We start from the raw sequence: 27,041 nt of genomic DNA on the forward strand, positions 1-27,041 counted from the left end.
CCTGTCCAAATGTGTTTTTGAATCCAGTGTCTTCTCCTCATTCTAGTGCGGATTTGCTTAAGGGTAAAGCTTCCTTGAGCAGTCTAGTTGGAAAAGGGTCTAGCACACAGGTTAGTTTAAATGAGGTAATAATTGAAGTTAGCTCAGTGAGATCTATGGGTAAAACGCAGTCTAAGAGGGATTGAGGCCTTATCGATGATTCTATCACTGCTGTACGTGAAAATCTATCTGTAATATTTGAAGGGAGGATCTGGTGAATTCTTTCTCTAATAGCTACAATTTTATTCATAGAGAAAGTCATGAAGTCATTGCTGCTCAGAGTTAAGGGAAACAGTTTGTAAGGTACTTGATTTGTGATTAGAACACAGTGGGGAGTCTGGCTATGAAGAAGAAAGAGATAACTGGAAAAGGGACTAGAGGTGGAAGGATGGAGGCCACATTGATATTTTATGAGCAAGCTTTAGGGAAGATGAATTTCAACAGCCTCTGACATCTTGTTTTTGTGGTTTTTACCTGGATGTGGAGGATGCAGGTAAACTAACTATAGAAAGGGATGTAGACATTTTGAGCATGGGGTGAATAAATGTAGGATCAGGGACATAGGAATAAAAATAAATATCATTTTATCGTGTCAGTGTCTTGCTTATCTTTAGTGCATTGTCTTAAAATTGGAAATTTACATAAGCTAACGCATACAGGTTTTCACATTAACAATTCAATTCAATGAAACTTTTTCACAACAAAGTAATCTCAATGCACTGTACAGAATAAAGTAAAGACTATAAAGATGTATAGGACAAAACGCAACAAATCTCCATAGAGCAAGCCCCTAAGCAACTGGAGAAGAAAAACTCCATTTAAAGGGAAGGAACCTCCAGCAGAACCAGGCTCAGGTTGGGGGGGCCATTTGCCTTGACCATCTGGGGTCAGTAGAAAGTGGAGAGAGAAAAGAAAGAAGAAACAACAAAACATTAGGCAGGTTGGTAGAACCAGTAGCTGCACACGGGAAAACGCACAGCTCCAAAGCTGCAGCGGCTCACAAATGCCTGAGGTAAAGCATAGTTTAGTGATTCCATGCAGCATGTTTTTTTTTTTTTAGAATTAAAATGTTTAGGCTTGAAGGAGTAGAAAGAAAAACTCGTCAGAGATATATTTAATCATGTCACATCTGTTTGTCTCAGGTGTATCTGGAGAGGCTCCTGACCTATGCTGAAATCAATATTTCTCCTGCCAACTGGAAGCGTATAGTGTTGGGAGCCATTCTCCTAGCATCCAAGGTCTGGGATGACCAGGCAGTCTGGAATGTTGACTACTGCCAAATTCTCAAGGACATCACTGTGGAAGACATGTGAGTTGATGCAAACACTTTTCACTCTCTACACATATAATACACGTGATAGGGAAGCCTGTAGATTCAGGTCAGTTTGGTCTCGCCTCATCCTTCCAACCCTTTGTTCCTCCAACACATACTGATCATAAGCAATGCATTTCTAATGACCAAAACAATATAAAAGCATGTAGAACTCAGCCACGTGCTGTACGTTAACGTGAAGAAACGTATTGTTTTGCAAAAGGAAATTAAACTTTTCTCAAAACTTTACCTGTTGTTGGTAAAGGGTCAAACATGCTTCCCACAGTGGACCGTGTCAGAGCCTCTCTGACGGGAGTATGCACCAGACACAACAATCAGTTTTTTCATACTTTAGCGACCCATGGACAAGCCTACAGCCACACAAGATACTTTGTTAGAACTTGAAATGCCAATCTGTGAGAAGGATTTTTAGAAAAGTAGTTAGAAATGTGACTATTATACATGAGAACTGCACTGAAAAGAGAACTTGCATGCAACATTCCATTACTCTTCGTTTTCAGTATCAACATTTTACAGTTGATATCTTGTTGGGGCCAAGAATTATGCTGCTAAATATTATTGACAACAAGCATTTCAAAAAAATCAAAGAGTTGTTACACTGGTATTCATATGCAGTTAAGACTGCATATGAAAACATTTTTAAATTACATACTGTACATCTGCAAATTCTTTAGCGGAGATTTACATTTACATTTACATTTAGTCATTTAGCAGACGCTTTTATCCAAAGCGACTTACAGGTGAGGTACAAGGCAGCAAGAATCTAAGTCAAGGAGATAAACATCAAATCAAAGTGCTAACAGAAAGGATTTAAAAAAAAATATATATATATATATATATATATATATATATATATATATATATATATATATATATATATATATATATATATATATATATATATATATATATATATATATATATATATTTAGTTAGATATTGCCATGTGTAATCCACCACTCTGTCATTTGTACCACATCCACCTCAAATTCACTGGAATCTTGGCTGGATTATTCTGAGCAGGAACACGATGCCACCACAACCTTTGACCTTAGCTGCTTTAACGCTCCACTGCACCAGTGGCTGTAAATTCTTGTCCTTGAGCTCAGAGTCACACAGACGGTTGACTGGGATCCACCTTTTTGGGACTTTCCATTCAGAGTAGTTTTGTCCGTGCTTCTGCTGTGTTCTCATGTGGCAGGTCGCTGAACAGTGACTCAGCGTATGATCAGAGATTTCTGTGGAACAATTTTAGTCTTTGTAAACCCCTGCACGGGAACCTGGGCTGTAGAAACCTCTTCACTGTAGAAGGGAGTTTGTCAGGAATTATGCAGAGCACAGAAACAGAAAAACAATGATGAGATGAGAATAGCTGAACGAGTGTAATAGAGAGATAAAAAAAGAGTATTTGGTTATGGTAGAGTCTAAATTTAGCTCGTGTGTTGCTGCATGTGCTCGAGCAGAGAGCGGTAGTGGAAGGTATAATGCAAAACAAATCACTCATGACCGAAAAGAAATGAAATTCAGACAGATAAAAGCAGCTGCCGTCGTGCTGCAGAAGGGATCACAGAGTTGTTGAGCATGCAGCAACATTTGACAATAGCATTTTCAAGATGTGGGATTAATATTCAGTTTAATTCACATTGCTTAGAGTGTTTCTTAGATATTGTTCCCTTTAATTAGGAGAAAAGGCTTATGGTTGGTGGGCGTACTGGGGATTTACTCGGTGCTTGTCCGTTGGTACTGTATATGTGGTAATAACAGCCACTATCTGTGTTTTGTGAAGCATTTGCCAGAACGTTCTCAAGGGCATCTCACATTACACAGAAATTCATTTACAATGGACTAATTGCATTTATTTGATTTCAACTTGCCCATAAATAATTATGAGCTTGTTTTTCCTCAAGAAAGTCAAGCTAACACACTCTCTCCCTTTCCACTAAAGGAATGAGTTGGAGCGTCAATTCTTAGAGCTGCTGCAGTTCAACATCAACGTGCCATCCAGCGTCTATGCCAAATATTACTTCGACCTGCGTTCCCTAGCCGAGGCCAACAACCTCAGCTTTCCCTTGGAACCACTCAGCAGGGACAAGGCTCAGAAACTAGAGGTGAATAGTGAACAAACAAAGCACATTTACATTTTAAGATTCAAGTCCTACAAAACAATTCTGAGAAAAAGATTATAGTAGTTTGATATTTGTTTATCTAAATTAAAATGTCATTTATTATACTTTAATATGTATATGACATGATGAAATAACAAACAGCTATAGAGACACTTTAACCAATCAAGTTCCTTACACAATAAAGTTCATTGGTGAAGCTAAAACCATGTTTCGTGTCAGTGAAGATTCTCAGGTTTGGTTATCTGAAGATTGAGTCTTGTCAACTGGACTTTTTTCTTTTTGGTTAGAAGAAGCATTCAGCTACTTATCCAAGCAGCTTCTTCAGTCTGAATAAAAGTGGCTAAACATGTTACATTTTTAAACCGTATATGCAGCATCAGTAACTTGTACGATAATGTCACTTTTGTCTGTGAAACTGTGCCCTCTCTTCTTCATTTCTTCTATGATTCGACCCTCAGGCCATCTCACGGTTGTGTGACGACAAATACAAGGATTTGAGGAAATTGGCCAAGAAGCGGTCTGTGAGTGCAGACAACCTGACGGTGGTGCGGTGGTGTCCAGCCATTGTTTCCTAACACTGGCCCCCAGCGGCATGAGAGTTACTCTGTCTTTGCCTAGTGAACAGGCGAACAAGTGGGCAGCAGTCCTGTGGATCAGTGAGTCTGTCTGGAATTCACACATTCACTGTACACACACACACACACACAAAGCCACACACACACAAACAATCTGGCAGTGTTACAAGAGTGACTGCACCCTCTCTGGTTGTTGTACATAAAACAAGTCCCACTGGCTGCCTGCGCTGAACCAAATGGAGCTGAGCTTAACCAAACTGACGTGTGTGTGAGTGAAAGATGTTGGAATGAAACCTTGATCTTGAAGAGAAGAGGTCAGCCGCAAAAACAGCTTGTGAAGATGGAGTCAAGTAAACGAAAATAGGAGCAAGTTTAATGTGAAGTACAATTCATGATTGCAGCGACAGCATTCCTTAATTATCTCTGAGGGTCGGGGGGGCCCATCATTTACATCCCTGTGATTTAAAAAAAAAAAAAGTATTTTACCATTTAGTTGTCCTTTACATATTCTTTTACATTCCCATCATGCCCCTCCCTAAGCTACCAGATTTAAGATTATACAAAGGAGAAACATGTACATTTCACAGTTAACTTGAAACTGGACTACATTTCTTCAGCTCTCCTACATACAGCCATTTAACTGAAGTTGGTGTTCGGCTCAAGGGCACAGTAGTTTAACATGTACTAATCCAGTTAGAGAACAATTTCCAGACAGATCATCTAGCCACTATTTAGATCCAGCGATTTACTGAAAGCAATATTCACGCATTGCTTTGTTGTTGCCATCGACCACAATAAAGCATGTGCACTATGGGAGAAGGCTAACTGGTAAGTGAGGGTCCACTACTCTGAAACATACTGTAGAGCTTATGGTGTTCTTCATTCACTGCCATTGTCCTGACCTGTGGTGCCTGTAATAAGCTACTCAAACATTTGACTTCCTTTTTCTACTGGAAGAACAATCAAGTGAAACTTCCAAGCAAACAGCACAAATGGGATCTCAACATTCGGAAATCACAACAACAAAAAAAGTGTGATTTTTCAGGGTTGTTTGTGTTGGTGTTGTTCGGGGTTTGACCTAAATGAATGATGAAGTGATGATTCGATTCAAACACTGCTTACTAAAATACAGATTGTACACTTTTTGCTAAAATGTCTCTGTACAGTGTAAATACAGTGCCAGCGTGCAGATCTGTAGACTGAAGTCGTACTGTAAAAAAAAAAACAAAACAACAAAAACAAACAAACAAAAAAAGATGTCAGAATATTTATATTGATTTTTTTACTGCACAGGAGGGGGACAGTGGTAAATATGTGTGATTACTTGTTACTTTGACAAATCAATTAAAGAGAAATGAGAAGTATTAAGGTTTAAATGGGAGACACCACTGAAGAATTCTAGTCTCTTATTATGATGTTTTGCACTGCAGAAAATGCCAAGTTATTATGTGTTACATACTGCATATGGTATATAGATAATCCAATACTTTTCAGGCTTATTTGATCATGTGTTGCCTTTTTCAGTAACAAAAGGAGCCCTGAAACTGACAAAATGTATTAATTGGTCATCAAGTCCAAAATGCAACTGAGCCCATTCTGTATCTTTATATACTGTAGTTGTGGTTTTTAGCGTCTTCATTTTTTCTCTCCATTTTTTTACATTTTTTGATTTTGCTAAATAAAGTTACCTATGGAATTTTATAGTGCCCTTGACAAAAAGCCAATGGGTTTTTTTCTACTGACAAACTAAAGTTTGATACTAAATATGTTAAGCAAGAGAATTTTCGTAGATAAACCAAACTTCTAATTTTTGAAGTCTAAATACAGTTGCAGCAACTAAAAAGGTTATTATTAAGCTATAAACTAAACCTTGCTCTTAGCATGGCCTGATCTAGATCAGGTCTAGATCGTAGCTCAGTCAACTGCCAGTGTCATCGTTTTTCAAAGGCCATAAAAAAGATTAATATTAATAAATTAGTAAATATACATAGAGGTGTGGTCCAGTCAACCTCTGTAGTTTTATTTAGCTACTTGTTAGCAACTGCCATAAAAAAGACACATAAAAATTTAAAATCACAACTGGGTCATGTACTGTTACATTTTCAGGCCTACAATAAAATATGAAAATGTCTCTGGAAGGGAACCAGAAGTAAAATGATGCTAACTCATTTTTGGGCTTTCCAACATGTTCCTATGGCAACCTGTACAACATCTTCATTTCCCCACTGCATTTCAAATTTTGCCAATGCTTCTTGAGTAGTGCTAGTGCAGGGTCATCGTTAACGTGAGCTTGGGCGTGTTGTTATAGCTCAGTGGTTGATTATCATACCCTGCTTGAGCTTAGGTAGCTGGATAAAAAACAAAATGTGTTCATTAGACCTCATGCAAGAACTGCTCGTATGAACAGACTGGTTCTAGACCTGTCCTGCGGGTCCTCAACAGATAGACTACCTCTCCCCACAAGGGGAAAATACACTCTTTTGTCTTAAAAGAGAGTAGAGTGACCTAAAGTGGCAAATGCATGTGAGTAAATGTTGAGTTTAAATCAATTGAAATTGATTTACTGAAAGATTTCTCATCAACCCACAAGCTTTATGAAAAGTGGGAATCTAGGAATAAGATACACTTGTGTGAGCAAAAAGGTTGATAAATGTGTGCCAAAATGTATATTTCACAAATTAGTTTGATAACCCTGTATGGCATTTTGTCAGTTTTGGGTCTCAGGGTTTTTTTTTTTTTTTTTAATTTACTGTAAATTCTAACTATTAAGTTTCCCATTAACAAATAAGTTCCTGATTTTCCACTTTTTTTGTTGCTTTTTAAATCCGAATTAGGACAGTGATGTAGTAACTGTAAATCTACAGCATCTTTGAGTTGAATTTGTTTAGTTCATTCTAGTTTTGTGAGGATACCTTGGTCAATTATAGTGTGAAGTCCCGTTTCTTTACTTTCTAATTGTGGTTGTTTGCCTTATGATCAACAACAGTCACGTTTGTCCTTATCCTTCCTTTAATGCTTAAAAATACTTTTAAGTTTCAGACATTACCTGTACACATCTGAAAAGAATCAAAACAGCTTTTTAATACAGTTCTCAAAAAAGTTTTTTTTTCAAAAGTGAAACCATTGCACCCATCTTCAAACCTCATGCTTATGTTGTGCATTTCATCTGCAACCTCCACGTGCAGGATTTATATTGTTTCTTGAGCTTTGAGAGACTCACTCAGTCTGGTCCAGCCCTGACCAGCAGGTGGAAGGAAAAGACAGAACTGCAAGTCACCTAGAACTGAAGGACCACAGTGTTGCTCTCACTCTGCCCTCTTACATGTGAAGCATATGAAGAGCAGTCAGGACTCTGAAAGAAATGCTGTTGTTTTGCTTGGTCATTCGAGTAAAGTGCAAGTTGTATCATTAGGAAAGCGTTACTGAATTCAAACTGTTGTCAGTGACTCCTAAGCTGGAACAATTCCTCCAGAGCCTGTGGTGTCCTGTTGGCTGGTTACCAGGTGTGTGTATGTGTGTGTGTGTGTCATAGCCTCGTGCACTGAACTCTACCTCTGCATAGAGTTTTTCCTTTGTCTTCATTTAAATCTAAACTTATCAGTTGTTGGTTTAAGAATTTTTAGCTTTGATCATGACGGTTTCCTTTGCTAATGTCAAATCAACTGTTGTAGCTATGACCTTTTGGTTTTTGTCTGTTTTTTTATTCATTCATATTTTCCACAGGTTGTATTGTGTTCTCTTGTTACTCCAAGTGCATTTCCTTTTTTTTGGTGAGTCAGTTCTCAGCTTGCCAAACTGAGACGTCTCTTTTTCTCACAATGTTTTTAATTATGATTTCCAAAAAGTTTATTCCTATGTTTTCTCTTCTGAAGCAGTGTTTAGAGAAATGTGAGCAAGAATTAAAGTTTTAAACCTTGCAATAAACCTGGACTATGTTTTTTGTTCTGTTTAAAAAGGACCACTTTACCCAGGGTGCATTTATACTATGAGACCTCACACCATTCATTGATCTATCATGCTTTACACTCCGTAGCACAGTGTTTAAATGGCTTGAGCGACTAGTAATTCAGAGCTTACATTTGGCCGTGTTGTCACCGTGGGACACATTTAACCCTCTGTACAAGCCTTCATTTGCATTTCAATCCGCTCTCGGGTCATTGCTGCACAAATCTGCTCAGTGCAATAAAGAGATGCTGTGAGCAAATCTAGAAGCCTGAACAGATCAGTTAGTGCAGACATGCTCTCACATATGTCAAGTGTCTTTATGCTTTTTATATTTTAGTGTTCACATTGTTCTCTTTAAATGTTAAATGTGAGTGTGTGCACTAAAAAAACATTAGGTCAGCAAGGGTGAAGTCAAGGTTATTTAGGATTAAGATTTATTTTGTGTGTGTGTGTTTTTTTTTTAAGGGAGGTTACGATGGAGTTGATTGCAGGGGTTTTCTCTACATCAATAAATAATAAAATATTTAACAGACTCCGTATTTAAACTTTTTCCAGCTTTCCAACTATATCGGGGTTGATAACGAGGGGGATAAACTGTTTATAGGCTCTGCTCCAAATGTTGGGTAAGTTGCAGGCTGTCAACTTAAAGATACAAAGATGCTGTAGAGGCTCAGAAAAAGTACAAGTACTCCACTAATCAAATCTGTTATAAACATTAATGATTGTGAAGCTGTTAAGAACACAAATGCCATACTTACTTTCCCAATTTAACTGACAACGTGTCAAAGCTGAAAATGTTGGCAAAGACAACTTATGGTAATTAATGGAAAGTAAAGGTTAAATGGGAAACAAAATGGTCATAGCTGGTAATGTTGGAGCTGACTTTAACTTCTTTATGTACTGATATGTTGTTAATCCATAATAATATATTATAATTTATTAGTTACTTACTATGCCTGATGTATTTTTGTCCTGATGAGACAGTGTGGGAGTGCTATTGATCATCAGACTGTTTAGAGATTAGGAACCAACACACTTAAGAGAAGGTGGATGCAGAATGTGAGAATCTGATTTCTCCCCTGTAAAATAATGTCAGTGGGGAACTCGGCTCTATGACGTGTATTTGTTGAAGACCCACATTTTTAGTTTAGAAACTTTTCTTGTACTTCTGAATAATATTTAAACATGGTCTTATCTTTATTGAAAATACACTTTATTGCCTACTTATACTCCATGAGAGCAAATGTATGGTCTGAATGTCTACATGTTATCTTGATTTATTATTGGATGATACGCAGGAAATAACGATGTATTATTATGGGGCTCGTAGTTAAAACAAGCTTGTCGTTGTTCTTGAGAACTTCATACGACAATTTAGAGGGTGTAAGCCAGGAGGCTTGTTACACTCGTGTAAAGACGACCTGCAGCACAAAAATATCTCTGCAATACCAGGACAGCAACGTGCTGTTGGAAGCGTGTTAAGAATAGACCCACAATGGGGCTCACTCCTGTCTTCTGTTGTCTGAGGACAAACAGTTGTCTGTTGGGGGCTGATTGAGAGTCTCTCCCTGCTGATGGAAACTGTGTGTCTATCCACCCTGAGGTACTCACACTTCTGGAAGCTACTGTGGCTTTTTGTAGAAAACAGTTGGAAGGAATGACTGGAACTTTTTATTTGAACCTTCATTGATTCAGGGTCATTTAACAGAGAGACGTCCTCTTGGATTTAACTGCCTTTCTGATAAAGAAGGCTTGAGCCAACAACCTTCCAGTCACCGTTTGGCTTCCCTGACTTTATTGGCTCATCTGGACTAGAAGACTTTTGAGGGCTTTGAGTCTGGGAGCATGGCTGGACCAAGTGTCTCTGAGGTCCTTTTTATCTCGGTCAATCACAGCATCACTTTGATGGGTGAGTTTACTTCCCTGACAGATGAGCTGGTTTCTGCACTAATATGCATATTGTAGCATTAGCATGAGACTGTAAGGAAACTACTTGAGCCACATTCACATTTCTGTCAAAGTAGCACATTTCAAATTCTAATAAACTTTGCTTTCAGGGAAAATGTGGCTCACCGTGATGTTCCTCCTCCGCATCCTGATGCTTCTCTTTGCTGGCTACCCTCTCTACCAGGACGAGCAGGAGCGATTTGTGTGCAACACCATTCAGCCCGGTTGTGCCAACGTGTGCTATGATCTTTTTTCTCCCATCTCTCTCTTCCGCTTCTGGCTCTTACAGCTTATTACCTTGTGTCTCCCATACATCGTCTTTATCATCTATGTGGTCCATAAGGTGTCAAACCGTCTCACCGTGGAACTAAACTCCTCTGGTCATGTCAAAGCCATGCAGCTGTTCAAGATCCGCCAGGAGCTGTTTAGCAAGAGGCCCGTGGAGGCTGAGCAGCGAGGTCGAGCCTGGTGCTTCACAGGAGCATACATCCTACATCTGCTGTTCAGGACTCTGCTGGAACTGGGGTTTTCAGCAGCTCACTATTATCTATTTGGTTTTTACATCCCCAGGAGGTTCCTGTGTCAGCACCCCCCATGCACTACCCAAGTGGACTGCTACATCTCCAGGCCTACTGAGAAGACTGTGATGCTCAACTTCATGCTTGCTTTGGCTGCTCTGTCCCTTTTCCTGAATGTGTTGGATTTCATCTGTGCCATCAAGCACACGGTGAGGCAGAAGCGCAGGAGGAAGATGATGGTGGAGAAGATATATGAAGAAGACAATTGTTTCCTATCAGCTGGAGGACCCTCCAGGGGCATTGAGCCAAATGCCTCTGTGGTTCAACAGGATTTAGAACAGGAAGCAGGTCAACCAGTGATCTTCCGGAAGAGGCAAGAAAGCAATGCTTCTTGCAGAGGGGAGGTGTTTGCTTTAGGTGAGGAAGCCCCTTGTTTGAATCACTTCTCTCTTTGTCACACTCCACGACCTCAAGGGTGCAACACCAATGGGAACAATGGTTATTCTGTTTCCCAGGAAGAGGCTCTGGACAGGAATGGCAGTGAAGTGGCTCTATGTCCTCCAGAGCCACCAGGGACACCAAGGTCCATTTGTGTGAGCAAACGCAGTCGGCTTAAACCACCACCTCCACCTAGACGGGACCATTTGCTGCCCTCCGGGGGGTTGGTGGTGCCCGTCACTAACATTTCCACAGTTACTGCAACCAGAAGGGTTGGCCAGTACACCCAGGTGCAGCTGGGTAATGGCGCAGAGCTCCAGACAAGTGATGATGGCCAGGAGAAACTGTCAGAATGGGTTTGACCTTACAGAGTCGGCTCTTTTGGAACAAGAGAGTAGGACAAATGTTTGAGGAGGATCCCAAACAGCAATAATAAATATTAGACTCTTGGGGCAAGATCATATTCTCTGTGATCTTTATCATGTCATCAGATTAGGTTGGACCTCAAAGCAAGAACATCTCTGTGAGTCTATTCTGAAGTTTCTCCTGCTCATATGAGCATTCCAGGCCACATTCATTACATTATAACTCTCTTCACTTCACAAGCATGTCATAAATCTGCTTTTTGTGGACGTTTTAGTGACTTTTTACTGTTCACAAGCAGCTGTGCCTCTATGATATTTGATAGTTACCATAATTGACCCTCCTAAAATTGACATATAAAGCTCCTGTTCCACTCCATTTGTAATGAAGCTTTGTTTATAAAAAAAAAATAACAAACCAGCTCATGACAATTTAGCAGAAACAGATGGTTGCAGAAGAAGACTATTAGAAAATGTTAATAGTATATGTGTCGGTGAAGGTTTGATCTGAGCACTGCTGCAGTGTGACACCAACGTGCTCCATGACCAATATGTAACGAGGTCAAGAAATGACACTGAGATATTAGAGCAGAGAATAGTCCAGCTGCAGTAGGTGATGTTACACTGTTGTTAGAACAGAGCATGATAGTGGACACTGACCTGCATCGTAGCCCTGTGAAGACGTGTAGGCCTAATCTATCTGCAGACAGGTTTGGCAGGTCTGGACCAGGACGACTCACGAATTTGAGAGAAACAACTAGAGTTTGTTCAGAGCAGTTAGGAACTAAGTGATTTTTTGGTAGGGCCCATTGTCTCAGGGGACTTTGGGTTCTTCTAATGCAAAATAAAAATAATTCTCTCATGGGTTGATGATCTCCTATGTTGAACACTGACACTGAGCCTAAAGTGTCCTTGAGCAGACCTCGACCTTTGGAATTTCAAAGAGTGCAGCCCACCTGTTTCTTCTCTTGTTGTCTTTGCCCCCACCCCCTCGACACACTGTCCATAAACAAAGGCAGGCCATGACCTGTCCACATCCACAGACCCCCACCCCCTGACCACAGTCATTCTATATGACACAACCGTAGTCTGCTGTGTGTAGGTCATGGGGGTCACGGTGGATTCAGGTAGCCTTTGCTTGGATGTTTGGGTGAAGAGGTTTAGGCCAACATGACAGACACTAATCTTGCTAAGGCCTAATAGAAAGGAATAGGATTCTTCCTGCAGAAGTGAAGGACACTATGCAGTCACCTAAAACCAACATAGGCTCACAAAGTAATTACATTCCCCTTAGGGTCTCTGTATTTATGGAGACAGCTTGTCACTCTATTTTAGGTTCTCATGACGCTTTGGAGGAATAGGGGGCTCAGCACACTCTGAGACTTAGAAATAGAGCCCAGTGGAGCTCTGCAAAGGAGCAGCCCTGCCTGTCCCCCCTTCAGGGTACAGTATCTGCACACTGCGTGCTGTGGCTATGGTTTCACCTTGATCAAAGGTCAGATTGTTGTGTGTCGGACCCCCGCACCTCAGTGTGACACATGGCAGTCGCAGACAATACAGTAACTGTGCTAACAGTGTTTCTTAGCTTAATGTTGCCAGGAATGTTTTGGCAGCAGTGTAACCTGGTATATCTGACTATACACACACCAGTGAGCGATTCCCACAGTAAATCAGTGACATCACTGTTTCATCTCTGCCTCTATAGCTGAGAGGCTGGTCCATGTGAAAACAGATAGCTCTTGATCTTTCTCCTCTTATGGTCTCTTTGAAGGTGACAACAAAAGCTCCCAGCCTTGTATCTTAACTCACTTATAGCCACACACTGACTTTCATAGGGGTGATGCTGCACCTTCTTTATACACCCAGTCTTTAGTGTGAAAGCAGGACTGAGGGGAGGTGACACACAGCTCCAACTTCTTTCATCAAAGTAGGGTTGGGTTACATTTGATTAGATTATGGAACTTTCAGGTGATTATTCCTTTTTATCTCTATACCTGAGGGCACCTGCCTGCTGTGGCCTTTCTGTGTGGAGTTCGCATGGTCTCCCTGTGTCTCCCTTAGGTTTCCTCCCACAGTCCAAGGACATGTTATGCCATGTTATCCTAATTAGTGACTCTAAATTGACCGTAGGTGTGAATCAAGTGTGAATGGTTGTCTGTCTGTGTATGTCCCTCTGTGCTGGCCCTGAGATAGACTGAAGCTCGGTCTAGGTTGGACACTGAATCTTGTGGGGATGAGCTTGGATAGGCTCAAATGCCCCAGGATCCTGGACAGGATGAGCAGTTACAGATAATGCATGGATAGATATATATAATAATGACCCAATAAATTCGATTTTTAATACTTTTTCTGCTGTAATTAGAAAGTAAGGATACACACACGCACACACACACACACACACACGACCAGAGTGGACTGGAGGAGCCGAGAATCAAACTACCAACTCTGCGGTTGATGGAAAATCCTCTCAAACTTGTACGCCACAAGTGCATATAAATTATGATTCTAACTGACATAAGTCCTTCATTAAACTATTAAAGGATTAGATGCTCAGTTTCACTATATGTTAAGTAGAGCTTTTACAGCATGAATACTCTACGATCGTTTTTCTTAATTTTGGGGGGTTCCTGTCTCAGATATCATGTGGTTTTCCTGTGGCTTTCCATTAGTACATCAGCTGAACCCCAAACTTCAAACCAGCTGCAGACACATACTAAGCTAAAATGTGCAGGAGTCTGTCCTCAAGTCTGTCATTTTGTACAGTTGATTGGCTGTAAACTAAAGCCAAACAAGTGCTATGGAAATGTTCACTGCCTGTTTGTTGCTGTTTCGATCACCGGCTCCTCTGGTCACATGTCAAAGTGTCCTTGAGTAAGACACTGAACCCCAACTTAGTTGCTCACGGTGAGTGTTGGCCAGCTGCATAGCAGCTCCCCCCATCGGTGTGTGAGTTAGTGGGAATGGGTAATTAAGAAGCAGTGTAAAGTTCTTTGAGTGCAAATTGGTAGAAAAGTGCTATATAAGTGCAGAGCATTTACCATTTACTACAACATATTTGATCAGTGACCTCAAACAGAAAAGAAAGACAGAGATGAGGTGTCAAAGGACAGAGGACTAAATGCCTGTGAATGGCCCTGGCAGACAGTGGTAGAGTTGAAAGGAGCTTTCTCGGTTCACTTTGATGGCCGTGAGTAATTCTGCTCTGGTCTGGGGAAGCAGTCCAGGGAGCGATGAAAACACTGGAGAACCCTGTGTACTCTCACTGTGACCTCAGTGTTAGCACATTATTGGTTACATCTGTTTCTGTGACAGTACAGTGAATTGACAGGTTTTCTTTGGTAGATTAGGATTCGGATGATGACGTAGTCAAAGCACTTGATCAACTCTTTAGAGAAAACACTGTGTCAGCAAGGCACCAACTTTAGCTCTGAAGAATGATGGCTGTGGAGAGTGGCTGTTATTTAAAGAACTTCGTCTCTTCTTAGTGCGGTTTCTGTATCTCTCTGTCTCTTTGTATTTGTGTGTGTGTGCGCATTTGCGTGTGTGTCATCCAGTTGCAACAAAGACTGAATTGTTAAATTGTCCAGTCTAATAAAGCATAAATGCATGTATTGTTGGGGTTATAAAGTACAAACTAAGAAAAAAATATTTATCTGCAAAATAAGTTGTTTAGGAGAAGAACTAATGTTTCAAGCACAATAAAATCTTAAATCATTCTCTTTGTTTTTCTAAATGTGTTTATGTAAATGGTCTGGACTAATATTGCGCTTTTCTACCTATTGGTACTGTAAACGCTATACACTGCTTCTCATTCACCCATTCACACACCGACTACGCAGACTCACTGGCAGCTACTAAGCTGGTGTTCAGCATCTTGGTCAAGGACAATTCAACATGTGCATCGAACCAACAACTGCGGGATTGTTGGATGCCTCTCTACCTTCCTGCGCCACAATCACCCAATGCATGATTAGTTTAGTCTGATCATTTGTGGAAATTTGAACAAACGTCTACTTTGGCATTTGCTTTATTGTACGAACAATAATCTAGCCAGTGTAATGTTGTCCATCTACAACTGCGGAAAGAAACATCCAGACAATGGCTCCCCCAGGTGGATCAGAATGGGTATGGCATTAAAAAAGTTCCCTTTATTTAAGACTTTTTGGATGAATTGGTCATGTGATGTGATTTTTCATGTACTGTCACACTGAAGACAAACAACCGAAACGATCCCATCATTCGTTTTTTTAATCAAACAGACCCATGGGCCTGATCCTCTGCTGTAAGACCTGCACAACTTTCAGGAGAAACTTCAGGTCTGCTTCAGGTCAGACAAACTCCATTTCTAATGATATCTAGTGTGAGCAGTAGTTTTAAGCTCAAGCTATATGGTTTGGGCTCTTTGTTTGAAGCCATTCTATAGTACAAACACTTGTCTTGCCGCATCAGCCACTGGTGAACATTTTTCTGTAGAATAGTTTGATAAACTCAGGAATTAATTTCCCCGTGACGATGGGAAACCGCAGGCCTATTGAACATTCTGCATTGCTGCCTTTGATGAATGAGAGCAGCCACAGTCTCCTAACTCATCTGCTTTTATAGACACTTTATTTGTCCAAGTCTAAACTTTCAGAGATTACTTTGCTGACCTTTGCAGTTTATGCATGTCAACAACTCTTTGTTAGTACTAAGTCTTGTGAGGTCTCTTTTTTGTTTTAACAAAGGTCAAGGGGTTCACACACTTTTCCCACTCTGTGGATGTCTGCCTGATGTATTCAGTTTGGGAAATAATACAGTAGTTTTGTTATTAATGTAACCTAGATAAGCATGTGACCATAATTTAGGAAACTAAAAACATAAACATAAATGTCAGTAATTCCAAATGATTTCCTTGGGGTTCATTGTCATTCATTTCAGACGGTTAGACCTCAGGAAGAAAAACACACTTGGATAACTGTGTCAAAGTTGAATTTACAACAATAAATTGAATCATTCTGAAAATGACAGAATGCAGGTGGATTTCTGTTTAAAGCTGCGCTGAACTTGGCCTGTGGTTGAGGTGAGCGAAGGTGTAATGAAACAAAAAAATATCCTAAAACACTGTATTAAAGTCCCGTTTTCCCATAAGCTACATGTAAAAACACTGTGTTCTTTCAAGACTATCAGCCTATCGACCTTTTTGTCTCCATATCACACTATGCAGACTTTGGTCTGTGATTGCTCTGTTCCACCACACACCTTCAGATCCTTCGGTGCTGTGTACAGAGTCGTTTTGTTGGACCGTGGGCCTGCTCAGATTAACCGTCCAGAATGAATCTGGGAAAAGACTTGGCGCTTCAGATGAAAGAAGTTTACTTTTTGTGTACACGTCAGTCAGTCGGTGAATGACTGAGGGAACACAGTGTACTGCTGCTGTGTGTGTGTGGAGGTGGGGCAGTCCCTGGATTGGTGGAGGCAGCAGGGATGCACTGTAAGGATTACTAAACCACTGAGGCTTTGTTAATGTGCCAATGGGGAGCTGGCCTTTTTGTTAGGCTCAGTTGTAGCGCTGAAGTCTAGTGTTTACGGTGGAAAATACATTCATTTTCTAACTTTCTTTTTTTTTTTTATTTCAACTTGACAAAAAGACACAAAAGATTTTGTAACCGCCACAGACAAGGAGAAGAAGAAAAAGTCAGGAATCGACCATTTTCCTATGCTCATCTTTTAAATGTGCAAAACAAATTGCAACAGCATCAGTGACATCTACGTCCCCTAGAAACTATAACCACGCATACTGACAGAACTCTGAAATGCTGAGCTGCTTAGTTTTCCAACATCTGGTGCCTCAAATGGCCGGCTGGGAATAATGTGTTTGAGCCGGAGGTCAGAGACTTCAACATTAATCTAAATGAATCCCAGAGACCCGAGGTCACTGTCAGGCTTTATGTATAGAAGAATACACCAGTGGAAAATCTGGAGTTTTACTGCAATTGTTCATCTTCCACTGACAGATGTTCGTAACCTACAAACGCAAGCAAAATGATACAAGCTGACTGAGATTTCAATATCAATTTATTGATTAAATGAAGCACATGTCATTGTGATGTAGATGACTTTTAAATCATGTCAATTTCCTGTGCTTCAAATTAAAAAAGTGTGAGACAAAGTCGTTAACGTAAAACCAATGAATCTAATCAGGAGCTGATCTCCTGTCACACATGAAGAGATTTTAAAAAAAATGTACCTCAGTGAATCTAAGGGATCAATAGTATGAAGAAGCATGTCCTGTCTATCACCCCTCCTCCATCCTCGGTGTCTGCCGCTCATCAAACACTGGCATTAATATTTTAGAGGCAGCAGTGTGGGAGTGCTGCTCCTGGCTCCACGAGTGAGGCTTTAACACCTGGATACAAAGTGTGATCAGGGAAGAAGACAATTCAATCAGAGAGACGCCGCATGAAGAGATCAGAGCTCAGATCTGTGTGGTTTCAAGGATTTGTCTCTTACCAGTATTGTTTAAGTGTCTCAGCTTCAGCTAGAATTGTTTGTGTTTTTCCAAAGAATTCCAGCGGATATTTACGAACAAGTAATATGACCATAAAACAATAAGTAATAACAATAAGCTGGAAAATGAGTTATTGCTCATCCTTCTCGATCTGTTGTTGAACCCTCATACTTCCACCTATAAAAGCCCTATGGGTTATTGAAGGAAACACATTGTTAATTATAATGTTTTAGTATCAGAGCTGAGCCCAGACATGCTGCTTTAAGTGCCGGACAGTTGGTTTTCAGAGCCAGGTATTTGAGCACAGGGGCCGACTCGTCAATGAATGCATATTTTAAAACGTCACGGAAATGGCATCCAGAATGGATTTAAGCTTTGACTGTGTCAGAAAAAAATTAAGCAAAAAGCAGGACTATGATGATTTCTGTAAAAAAAGCTCAAAGTAACTTTTGTTAAAGTTGAAGTGCTGACTGATTCTGACCATAACACATGACACATTTCTGTGGAGCTTTAAAAATTGCATTTGCATGGTCGTATATGGTCTCGGTACTATATTACAGCACCAAGGTGGTTTCTAAGATTTAGAACTCTGAGCCACTGTTTGACCTGAGAGTCTCATCCCTCCTGGCTGACGTTATGTGGAGGTGTGCGGTGTTACTTTCAGGCTGCCACTAGATGGAGCTGTACTTTAACGTCACCACTGTGATTTTTGGGACAAACAACACAACAGAAGCAAGCTGCCAGACTGTGTGAGTGAAAATCACATGACATGACACCACTAAAAGATTTTTCATCAAGTCCAGAACAATGAGTTGTTGAAAAGTTCTAAACTTGTCTCAAACATGCAACTAAACGTTATTGAGATTTCCAATAAGGACCTTAAGTCGTTTTGCACAAACACGACCCCTGCGCCAACCGCTGAACACCATAAACTCAAAATGCCAAAGGGCCTGTTGGTTTGATCCTAAGTTGTGTTTGCTATCGCTGACAGCATTGATTTACACTCCCAACAGATGCATGTCTGTGCTATGCTGAAAAGAAGCTTTTGGGTTTTAGTGTAAAGAAATAAAGCAGCAACAAAGCAGTCACTACAAAGGCCACTGTCACCAGCAACCCGGTAGGCATTTCTACACTGGGTTACAATGTGTCATCTTATACCAGCGCATTGGGTTAATTGGGACCAAAGCAGATACATTTGTAGCAAAACTTCCTTGATTAGGAGGCCCTAAGATGTGAGATCATGTGAACAGACCACCTGTGGGGCTTTCATTGCCATTTCAATATCATTCATGTCAAGGCCCCTGCACTCACTGACACAGCTTGAGCTGAGGGAGAAGATGTTTCAATTCAGGCTCTGCGAAAAAACCAAACACAAGACGCAGGGGCTCTGGCAGGTTTCAGCTCTGACAAACTCCCCCCCCCCACTCGAAAAAAAAAAAAAAAAAAAAAGAAGCGGGAGGGGGGGGGGTCCAAAATGCTCTTTCAATTGTAGTACGTCCATCAAAGCTTCCAAATGGGGACGTTTAGGGGGAACCTTGGCACATCAGACAGACACTCCTAATACACACCACCTTTATTCCAGACTGCTAAAAAAGAAAGATCAAAGTTTCTGCAGATGAAAAGAGTCCGTTCCCTGCATTTATTCTCCCATTCACCAACTCCCTCTTTTACTAAATTAAGAAAGCGGGCTTCGACAGGCATGTGAAGAGGACTTTAACAATTATGGAGATGCTCCAACTCAACCCCTGCCTCTAATTACCAGTCTCTGATGGTTATAAAGGGCTTCCTTTTTAGCCAGGACTCTCAAAAGCTGTTCTTGCTGCCATCCTCAACACAGTGACCACAAGGAACCACAAAATATGCCTGCACAAGCTGAGGAAACACAAGCCTCCCTACGCATGAAAACACAGCAGAGTTACTCAGATCACTTATGTATCCAATGTTTTATTGTCAAAATAGAGTTCATATTTGCTTTGTCACAAAAAGAGACATCTACACTTTGTACACATTTACAATAGCTTATAAACTTTTCTTTTATACACAAATGTACATATTTTTACACAGGTTTTATATAAATACATTTGAAATTACAAAAATGAGGGACCCGTAAAATAGTTGGGCGCAATTAAGGCTTATTTGAAACTATCTTTGATGTGATTAAATTATGACGTTATCTGGCACTATGTTGATAAAATGGTAACAAGATCCCCAGACGCTTTTTGTATGGAGCTAAACTTAGGAACACAGCCCTCTGCCTACTGCAGGTAATGCCCGGTTTGTGTCTGCACCTCTAATACATATAAAGAGAGAGGAATTAACCTGTGTGAATGCCACATACATTGTTCAACCCGCTCTCCCCACAGAGGTGTGTATGGATGGATGGGGGTGGGGGGGGGGCGCACCTCAGCAGCAGTTCATTACTATGCAAATTGCTTAAGACAGGGACTGATGGGTTATCCCCCAAAACAATTAGCAGCCTTCGTAAGCTGCTTTTGTTTTCCCATTCAAACTTGGGACAATGGCATCTGCTTGGGGCAGGACACGGAGCTGGCCGTGCCTGACCTCCACGTCAGTCCGGTGCTCACGTCGCTGTACATGGAGCCGCTGGTGCCTTTACTGCCCCAGCAGCACCTGGTGCAGAAAGTCCTCCATGAGTCCAGAGTTTTACCAGACCAGATCCACACTCCGGATGTGATGCCCACCAGAAGGCACATGAAGTACTTTAACATAAAAACTGCATAGTCCGGACTCCTGCGGTCCTGCTCTAATAAACAGTTGGAGCAGTTGTGTGTGATCTCCCAGCTCTGCCTGTTGTGCTGCTCATAAAAGTAACAGGCGACTATAATAGTTGCTGGCACAGTGTAGAGCACCGTGAAGATGCCTATTCGAATCATCAGCTTCTCTAGTTTGTCAGTTTTGGTGCCACCTTGTTTGATTACGCTGCGGATCCTGAACAGGGATACAAATCCGGCCAGGAGGAACATAGTGCCAATGAATAAATAAATCACCAGAGGAGCCAGAACGAATCCGCGCAAGTTGTCCAGGTTTTGGTTCCCCACGTAGCAGATGCCAGCAACAGAGTCCCCATCCACGGAGCTCAGCGCCAGGACTGCGATGGACTTCATGCTGGGGATGAGCCAGGCGGCCAGGTGGAAGTACTGGGAGTAACTGGCGATGGCCTCGTTTCCCCACTTCATCCCGGCTGCGAGGAACCAGGTTAAGGACAGGATAACCCACCAGATGGAGCTGGCCATGCCGAAAAAGTAAATGAGCAGGAACACCACAGTGCACAACGCGGGACCGGTGGTCTCATAGTGGATGTGTTCCAGGTCAAACTCCCTGTTGCACGCCACCTTCTCATGCCCAGCGATGAGCCTGACAATGTAGCCCACCGAAACGAACATGTAGCACGCCGAGAGGAAGATGATGGGTCTCTCTGGATACTTGAAGCGCTCCATGTCGATGAGGAAAGTGGCGACAGTAGCAAAAGTTGACACGAAGCACAACACAGACCAAAGTCCGATCCAAAACGCGGTGAACGCTCTCTCGTCGTGCGTAAAGTAGGGGTTGTGGCACGGCATGGCGCAGTTTGTAATCTGTCCCGTTTTGACACGGTTGTAAAGCGGGTGACGACCCGTGTTTACTGGCACCATGGGCTCCAGACACTTGCACCCGGGCTCACAGGGAGCAGCAGGCGGCTTGTACTTCCCAGGCGTGCCGGGTCTGCCAGGCTTTTTAGGTGGATTGTAACCCTTACCGGGGTGGTTGGTGGGCTTCGAGAGAGCAGGGGAGACGGTGGTGGAGTCTGTCCTGTTATAGTCCATGCACAGAGTGTCGGGGTTGCCTTGCACCGGCAGCAAGTCACACTTCATCCTGTCCGGCCACGGAAAGCCGTACTGCCTCATGAGAGGCGCACAACCCGCCCGCGCTCTCTCACACACGCTTCGGCACGGCGGAAGAGGTTTTTTGTAGTCTTCCAGGCAGATCGGCGTGTACATGCTACACAGAAAGAACTTCAGGTCCGGTGAACACTGGATCTCGACTAGAGGCCAGAACTGGTGCACCTCCAGTCCCGCCTCGTCCTGTGTATCGTGGTTAAACTGGTTGGGCATGTAGGTGTAGTTATAGCCGATCCCCTTACACAGGGGCACGGCTATCTCTTGGCAGGTGATCTCCTTGGCCGTGGTGCCGCTGGATCGGGGCAGGAGAGCGAGAGAGAGGAACAAGTAAATCCCAAGCAGGTCCATCTCCGCGGCGTTTCGCGCCCCCCTCTTTTTCTCTGATACACACAGCAACCGATCCTGTCAGCCGTCTGTTTTGGCTCGTTAGATGGTGCACAGCGAGCCCATCTCGCTTCTCGCAGGATCTTGCACAGAGTTGCAAGCAATGTGCAAGCCGTGTTTACTTTGGGATGTGCAGGAGGAGAGGAGAAAGACGCCTTCAGGGCGGCGAGCAGCAGGCAAGATGGCTGAGAGGAGAATCCACCTCCTTCTAGAAGCTGCTCCCAGTATCCAGTCTGTGTATGAAACAAAACAAAGTGCCGCTGTCCCGATCGCTACCAACGGACAAACGCAGGCCCTTCCCGTCGTTCTGCAAAACACATCGACTCGTCCCACCTTAGTCTTGGTCCCCATACAAATCATCAGCTCGAAACACGAAGCGGTGCCAATATATATAGCACAGCCTGTCTGACTACACCCTCAGAGCCGCTGCTCCAATCACAGAGCGGCGGGGGCGGGGCTTCCCACGTGTCAATCATTTTGTTTTCTACCTCAAATGTTTTGCCAGATAGATCATGATCGTTCTCTTTCAGACGGGGTTTGTGGCACAGGGTGATGTGATGATACGTAGACACGCTTTCTTTATCAAATGGCATTTCATTCAAATATTGATCTTATGCTTTAGGCCTTTAAATACATACAAAGCTCAGAGCCACTATTGATTTATAAAATATACGTCAACGCTCAAATTCTCAAAAATCATTTAAACGTATTTTAACTGATTAACTGACGCACTGGGAGACAGAATGTCGCTCCAATATCTATAAACTTTTTCAGGTGACTAAACATTTTGCTTGCAGTGTTGTGTTTCCTTGTAACACGCACACACACACACACACACACACACACACACACACACAACCAGCCAGAGGATGCGTCTATTCCAGATGATTGTTTCTGTGTGCGTGAGACCAGTTTGGTAAATCGGCTAATTTGCGCATGATAGGACAACCCAGGGAGCAGTCTGTCCTTGTGAAGAACGGTTTTATTTTTTAAATGAGGTGCTAATGTTTCGTTTAACGCTTGCATAAAGCTCTGTGGGAGGCGTAATTGTGCGAGGCAAAGACCAGCACACTAATATCAGTGTTACCATCCTCACACAGTTTGTCTGCGGAGCTCTGGGCTGATTCGACAGTAAAGCTCATTGTGCTAATTGTGGCATTTTTGTTATCGCCGATCTATTATTCTTATAACTAGTGGATAAAGACGTTCCCCATAGCGCATATTAATGCATTTTATCTCAGGTCTGCAACAAGACTTCAGCTGCATGAATTGAACATGTGCGCTCAGCATAAAACTTTATGGACTTGGTGTTTTACTTAATTATCATAATTGGTGGTTGCAAAAACAAAATAAACAAACAAGACACTTTCAGAATTGTAGTTATGCGACACAATTTCCTCATTATAATTCTACTCCAATACATTTCTGAGCCTAATATTATACTTTTGCCAACAGCTTTAATTATTTTACAGATTAACATAATGATCTACACTGCGTTATAAAAGTATAAAGGCTGACACTAACCCTTTGGATAAAAGCGTCTGCTAAATGACTAAATGTAATGAAAATCGATCAATAAGTGGACATAAGAATACAAACACGTGCCTTTCTGCTGCATAATGAGTACATTATTGTAATATTTGCCTTTTTTACTCACAAATATTTCTCACACACAACTTTGACTTGCTATGGAGGAATATTTAGACATATTAGCAATATCTCAGGTTTAGTGATCTTTTCCAGGTCTGCTCATGCTTATGGTTGTCAACATGTGTTTTCCTTGTCTTATATAACTATTTATTGCTATATATTACTATAAGTATTTTACACAAATTCATTAGCAGAATCATAAGCATTTTGCAGCACAAGGTAAAATCCGAATAATATTGCTCATCGTTTTACATCACAGGATGAAGTTAGTTTACTTCATACTGATATAATGAACAAATAATCCTCATTAAGTGTTTTTACACATTGCAAACTAAAGATTTGTTGTTTAAAGATTCCAATTAATACAGTTTCTGATATTTAAAAAAACAAGGCAAGAAAGGGTAGGTGTGTGATCAGCACATCTGTGGCTGTGAAACCTAATATTCATTTCACCAACAGGAGGGATTTGTTTTTGAATAGACATTTTGTCCTTTGCTGCATACACGCACACACACACACACACACACAGTTTCTCAATGGTTTTGAATACTGGGAGGACAATGTGTGGTCCAACACAAGCAGCGTGTTAAAAAAATCTCCCTCTCAGTTTCCCATCACACTGTAACATTGTGTACAGGAACAAGGTTGGTGTTGGAGTTTACATTTAGTGGTATGTGGAATGGAGTCAATTTTTTTTAACATGTGTGAGGCAGCTTTCTTTATCACAGCCTCAACCCAGTGAATAAATATAATAACCTGGAGGAAGCTGGGCATGAGTGGAGCACAGATTGATTAATGAGTCACTGATGAGCAATAACAAGGAAGAAGTTTTGTAAATGGCTGTTTGCTTTGTGTTAGGAAACCAAAGTTCAGCTGGTCATAGCTGTGAAAGTGTGGGAGTGTATGTTTGTGCACGAGATGGATGGTGTGATATTTTCTCAACAATACATCCTGGTGAGTTGTGTGAAAAAAAAAACACATTATAAAAAGGGAGTTAGGACAAGGTGCTGGTCACAGTCTAAGGGAGTGATAGTCAAGGGCAAGAGAGGGCAGGATGCCTGATGTGTACAGAGATAGTGTTTGCCCCAAGGAAGTCCACTCATCGGCTGTTTGCAACGCAGAGCTGCACGCTGCGAGAAGATATCACCCCCAGACCAAAGTCTTAAAGGAACCACTCAATAAAATCCACAGTCACATTAAGATCTGAAGTTAATGTGTGCAATTTAAAGTCCCATTCTGCATGTCAGGATCAAGTGCTCCCACTGAAGAAAGGAAGCCCATCAAGTGTGACTGCTCCCCAGATCCTGGACTTACTCTGAGATGGCGAGCCAGAGACATGCTAATGCAACTTTATCTTGTAAAGGAAAGCTTGGAGGAGATTTAGCCAATCTGCTGGACACAATTCCAAGAGCCTCGGTGGCATTTAGCGGGCTCGCGCTAACCCGGGGCTGCTTGTTAAGACTTCATTAGTTGTGTTTGCTCAGGCCTCTTCTCTCCAAAGAGGAGAGGAGGGCTCCCTAGGCTCCAGCCTCAGCACCACTATAGACACTCCATATGGGGCTTGTTTGCTCATGGCTGGCCTGGTAATCACTTTCAGGTGGAGCTGGAGAAGACAGGGCAAAGCTGAGGGGATTTTGGTGAGAGCTGAAGAGCTGGAAACCTCCCCGCCCCTCTGGCCCCAGCCCCCACCAAGCCCTCTTTCTATGGAGGTACTCCTGAGGTGACACAGTGTGGAGCATGTACCCTGTGAATTAGCTCACCTAGGACCTATTACCTTAACAAACACAACCAGCCCCTCCAATAAGCCTACTGCTGGGAAGACAGGAGGCTCCTGTAAATCCTGCCTTACAGCCACTGTCTCGTGTGAGTGACGTGGGAGGACTGTGTGTGTATGTGTGTGTGTTTGCAGAGAGTGAGACATGTACAAAATTGAGAATTAAATTCAAAGTAACACTGGTTAATTTCACATGGTAACAACAGGGAGCTGCTAAGAAATTGACCTTTGTTACCCCTTTGTTACCATGATGTAGCAGGAACATTTTGCATTTATTGTATATTTTAACCTTATATGGGTAAGAAAATACATGAACATTATTATTGACTTGATAAGATGTCCAAAAACATTTAGCTCTAAATGGAGTGATTTACAGGGAGATACTGGATTTCCACAGGTAATATCATGGCCAAGTAAAGTATCTGAGTGGTAACTATACCCTATAATATGTACTCATACTATACAGAAAATTAGTGTGATTTTTCCAACAAAATTCATATTGTGCATAAATAAATGCTTTTTGGGCCACATTTTGCATTAGTTTCCACTTGATAATGATAATCACAATGACATAGACGTCTCTTTGAGCACTTTTACTAATCTGGGAAAAACTACAACAACAGCGGTCAAGGAAGCTAAAAGCGAAACACAACGTAGTCATTACCATGACACCCACATCTACATACCTGCCATTTAGGTTGTTGCTGTTTTTTCTGCCCTGATCGCAAAATGAATGTCCTCTAGTGTCACGTGGCTTCTGTTTATGTTGTTAAAAAGAAGTAGTTCACGAGGAAGAAATGCTGCTGTTGTTCAGGGATAATTAGGCCTGAGTTTGCCCCCTTGTGTCTAACCTTTCAATCCTCCAGACATAGACAAAGTACACAAGGAAGGATGTGAATAATGACACCCGAAACACTGCTGTTCTACTACACGTTACACAGAGGTAAACAGCAAGTATCTCAGCCCTTAAAAAAAAGGGGCTTTTCTTGTCTACACCTACCAACACACAGGACTCTGGAGTCAAACTCCTGTGTTCCATAGAGAGTCCTGCGTTTCATACACCCACCATCCTCCCTATCCACTATGCTGAGCCAACTCGCTCTCCATATCTAAAGGTTGTGTTTTTCCTAATAAAAAAAATCTCAAACATTACTTTGTAGTTGATCTACATGCTAATAAATATGATACTAACCGGTTTTAGAAAGTGTACTCAAAACAACAATAGATGTATCTCAGAATGAGGAGGATGTGTACAAACTGGAGGTAATTTGTTGAACCACTTAGTCACAATTCTTTTCACAACACTAGCGAAGCACAATATATGCTTCTAAAGAGCAAGAGCTTCTAAATCTATTACAACACAAAGATCTGTGAGGTGCCTTACATCCACTTTGTACTCCAACAGATAATTAAGGGTGCAGTCCTATTCTGTGCATACTCCTGTCTGGAGATGGACGCAGACAGGGTGTGATTGGGAATAGTGACGCAGACATATTCCACACATGCTCAGTGCAAAACATCAACAGGAAGGAGTGCTCCTTTGCATGTTGTGTTTGTCTGAACA

General features: G+C 41.7%; 3 protein-coding genes across 6 annotated transcripts in view; 2 read left to right on the forward strand and 1 right to left on the reverse strand.

The window, feature by feature from the left end:
- The window catches only part of ccny (cyclin Y), a 38,789-nt gene extending 31,612 nt beyond the window's left edge, over positions 1-7,177 (forward strand). For all 4 annotated transcript variants that reach the window (XM_067486377.1, XM_067486379.1, XM_067486378.1 and 1 more), the window contains 3 exons: positions 1,182-1,348; positions 3,318-3,480; positions 3,957-7,177. In XM_067486377.1, coding sequence (XP_067342478.1) covers positions 1,182-1,348; positions 3,318-3,480; positions 3,957-4,073 — 447 coding nt within the window. In that variant the 3' untranslated portion in view covers positions 4,074-7,177. The remainder of the gene's footprint in view (positions 1-1,181; positions 1,349-3,317; positions 3,481-3,956) is intronic.
- A 786-nt stretch (positions 7,178-7,963) lies between these two features.
- gjd4 (gap junction protein delta 4) lies at positions 7,964-14,972 on the forward strand. The gene is made up of 2 exons (XM_067486376.1): positions 7,964-9,927; positions 10,076-14,972. Exons 1-2 carry the CDS (start codon positions 9,864-9,866, stop codon positions 11,281-11,283), a joined length of 1,272 nt encoding a protein of 423 aa, XP_067342477.1. The 5' UTR covers positions 7,964-9,863; the 3' UTR covers positions 11,284-14,972.
- Positions 14,973-19,533: 4,561 nt separating this feature from the next.
- fzd8a (frizzled class receptor 8a) lies at positions 19,534-22,431 on the reverse strand. The gene has a single exon (XM_067486832.1). The coding sequence runs from the start codon at positions 22,015-22,017 to the stop codon at positions 20,275-20,277; it is 1,743 nt and encodes a 580-aa protein (XP_067342933.1). The 5' UTR covers positions 22,018-22,431; the 3' UTR covers positions 19,534-20,274.
- Between the last annotated feature and the right edge of the window lie 4,610 nt (positions 22,432-27,041).

Source organism: Channa argus, chromosome 19 (genome assembly GCF_033026475.1).
Source record: "Channa argus isolate prfri chromosome 19, Channa argus male v1.0, whole genome shotgun sequence".
Classification (NCBI taxonomy): domain Eukaryota; kingdom Metazoa; phylum Chordata; class Actinopteri; order Anabantiformes; family Channidae; genus Channa; species Channa argus.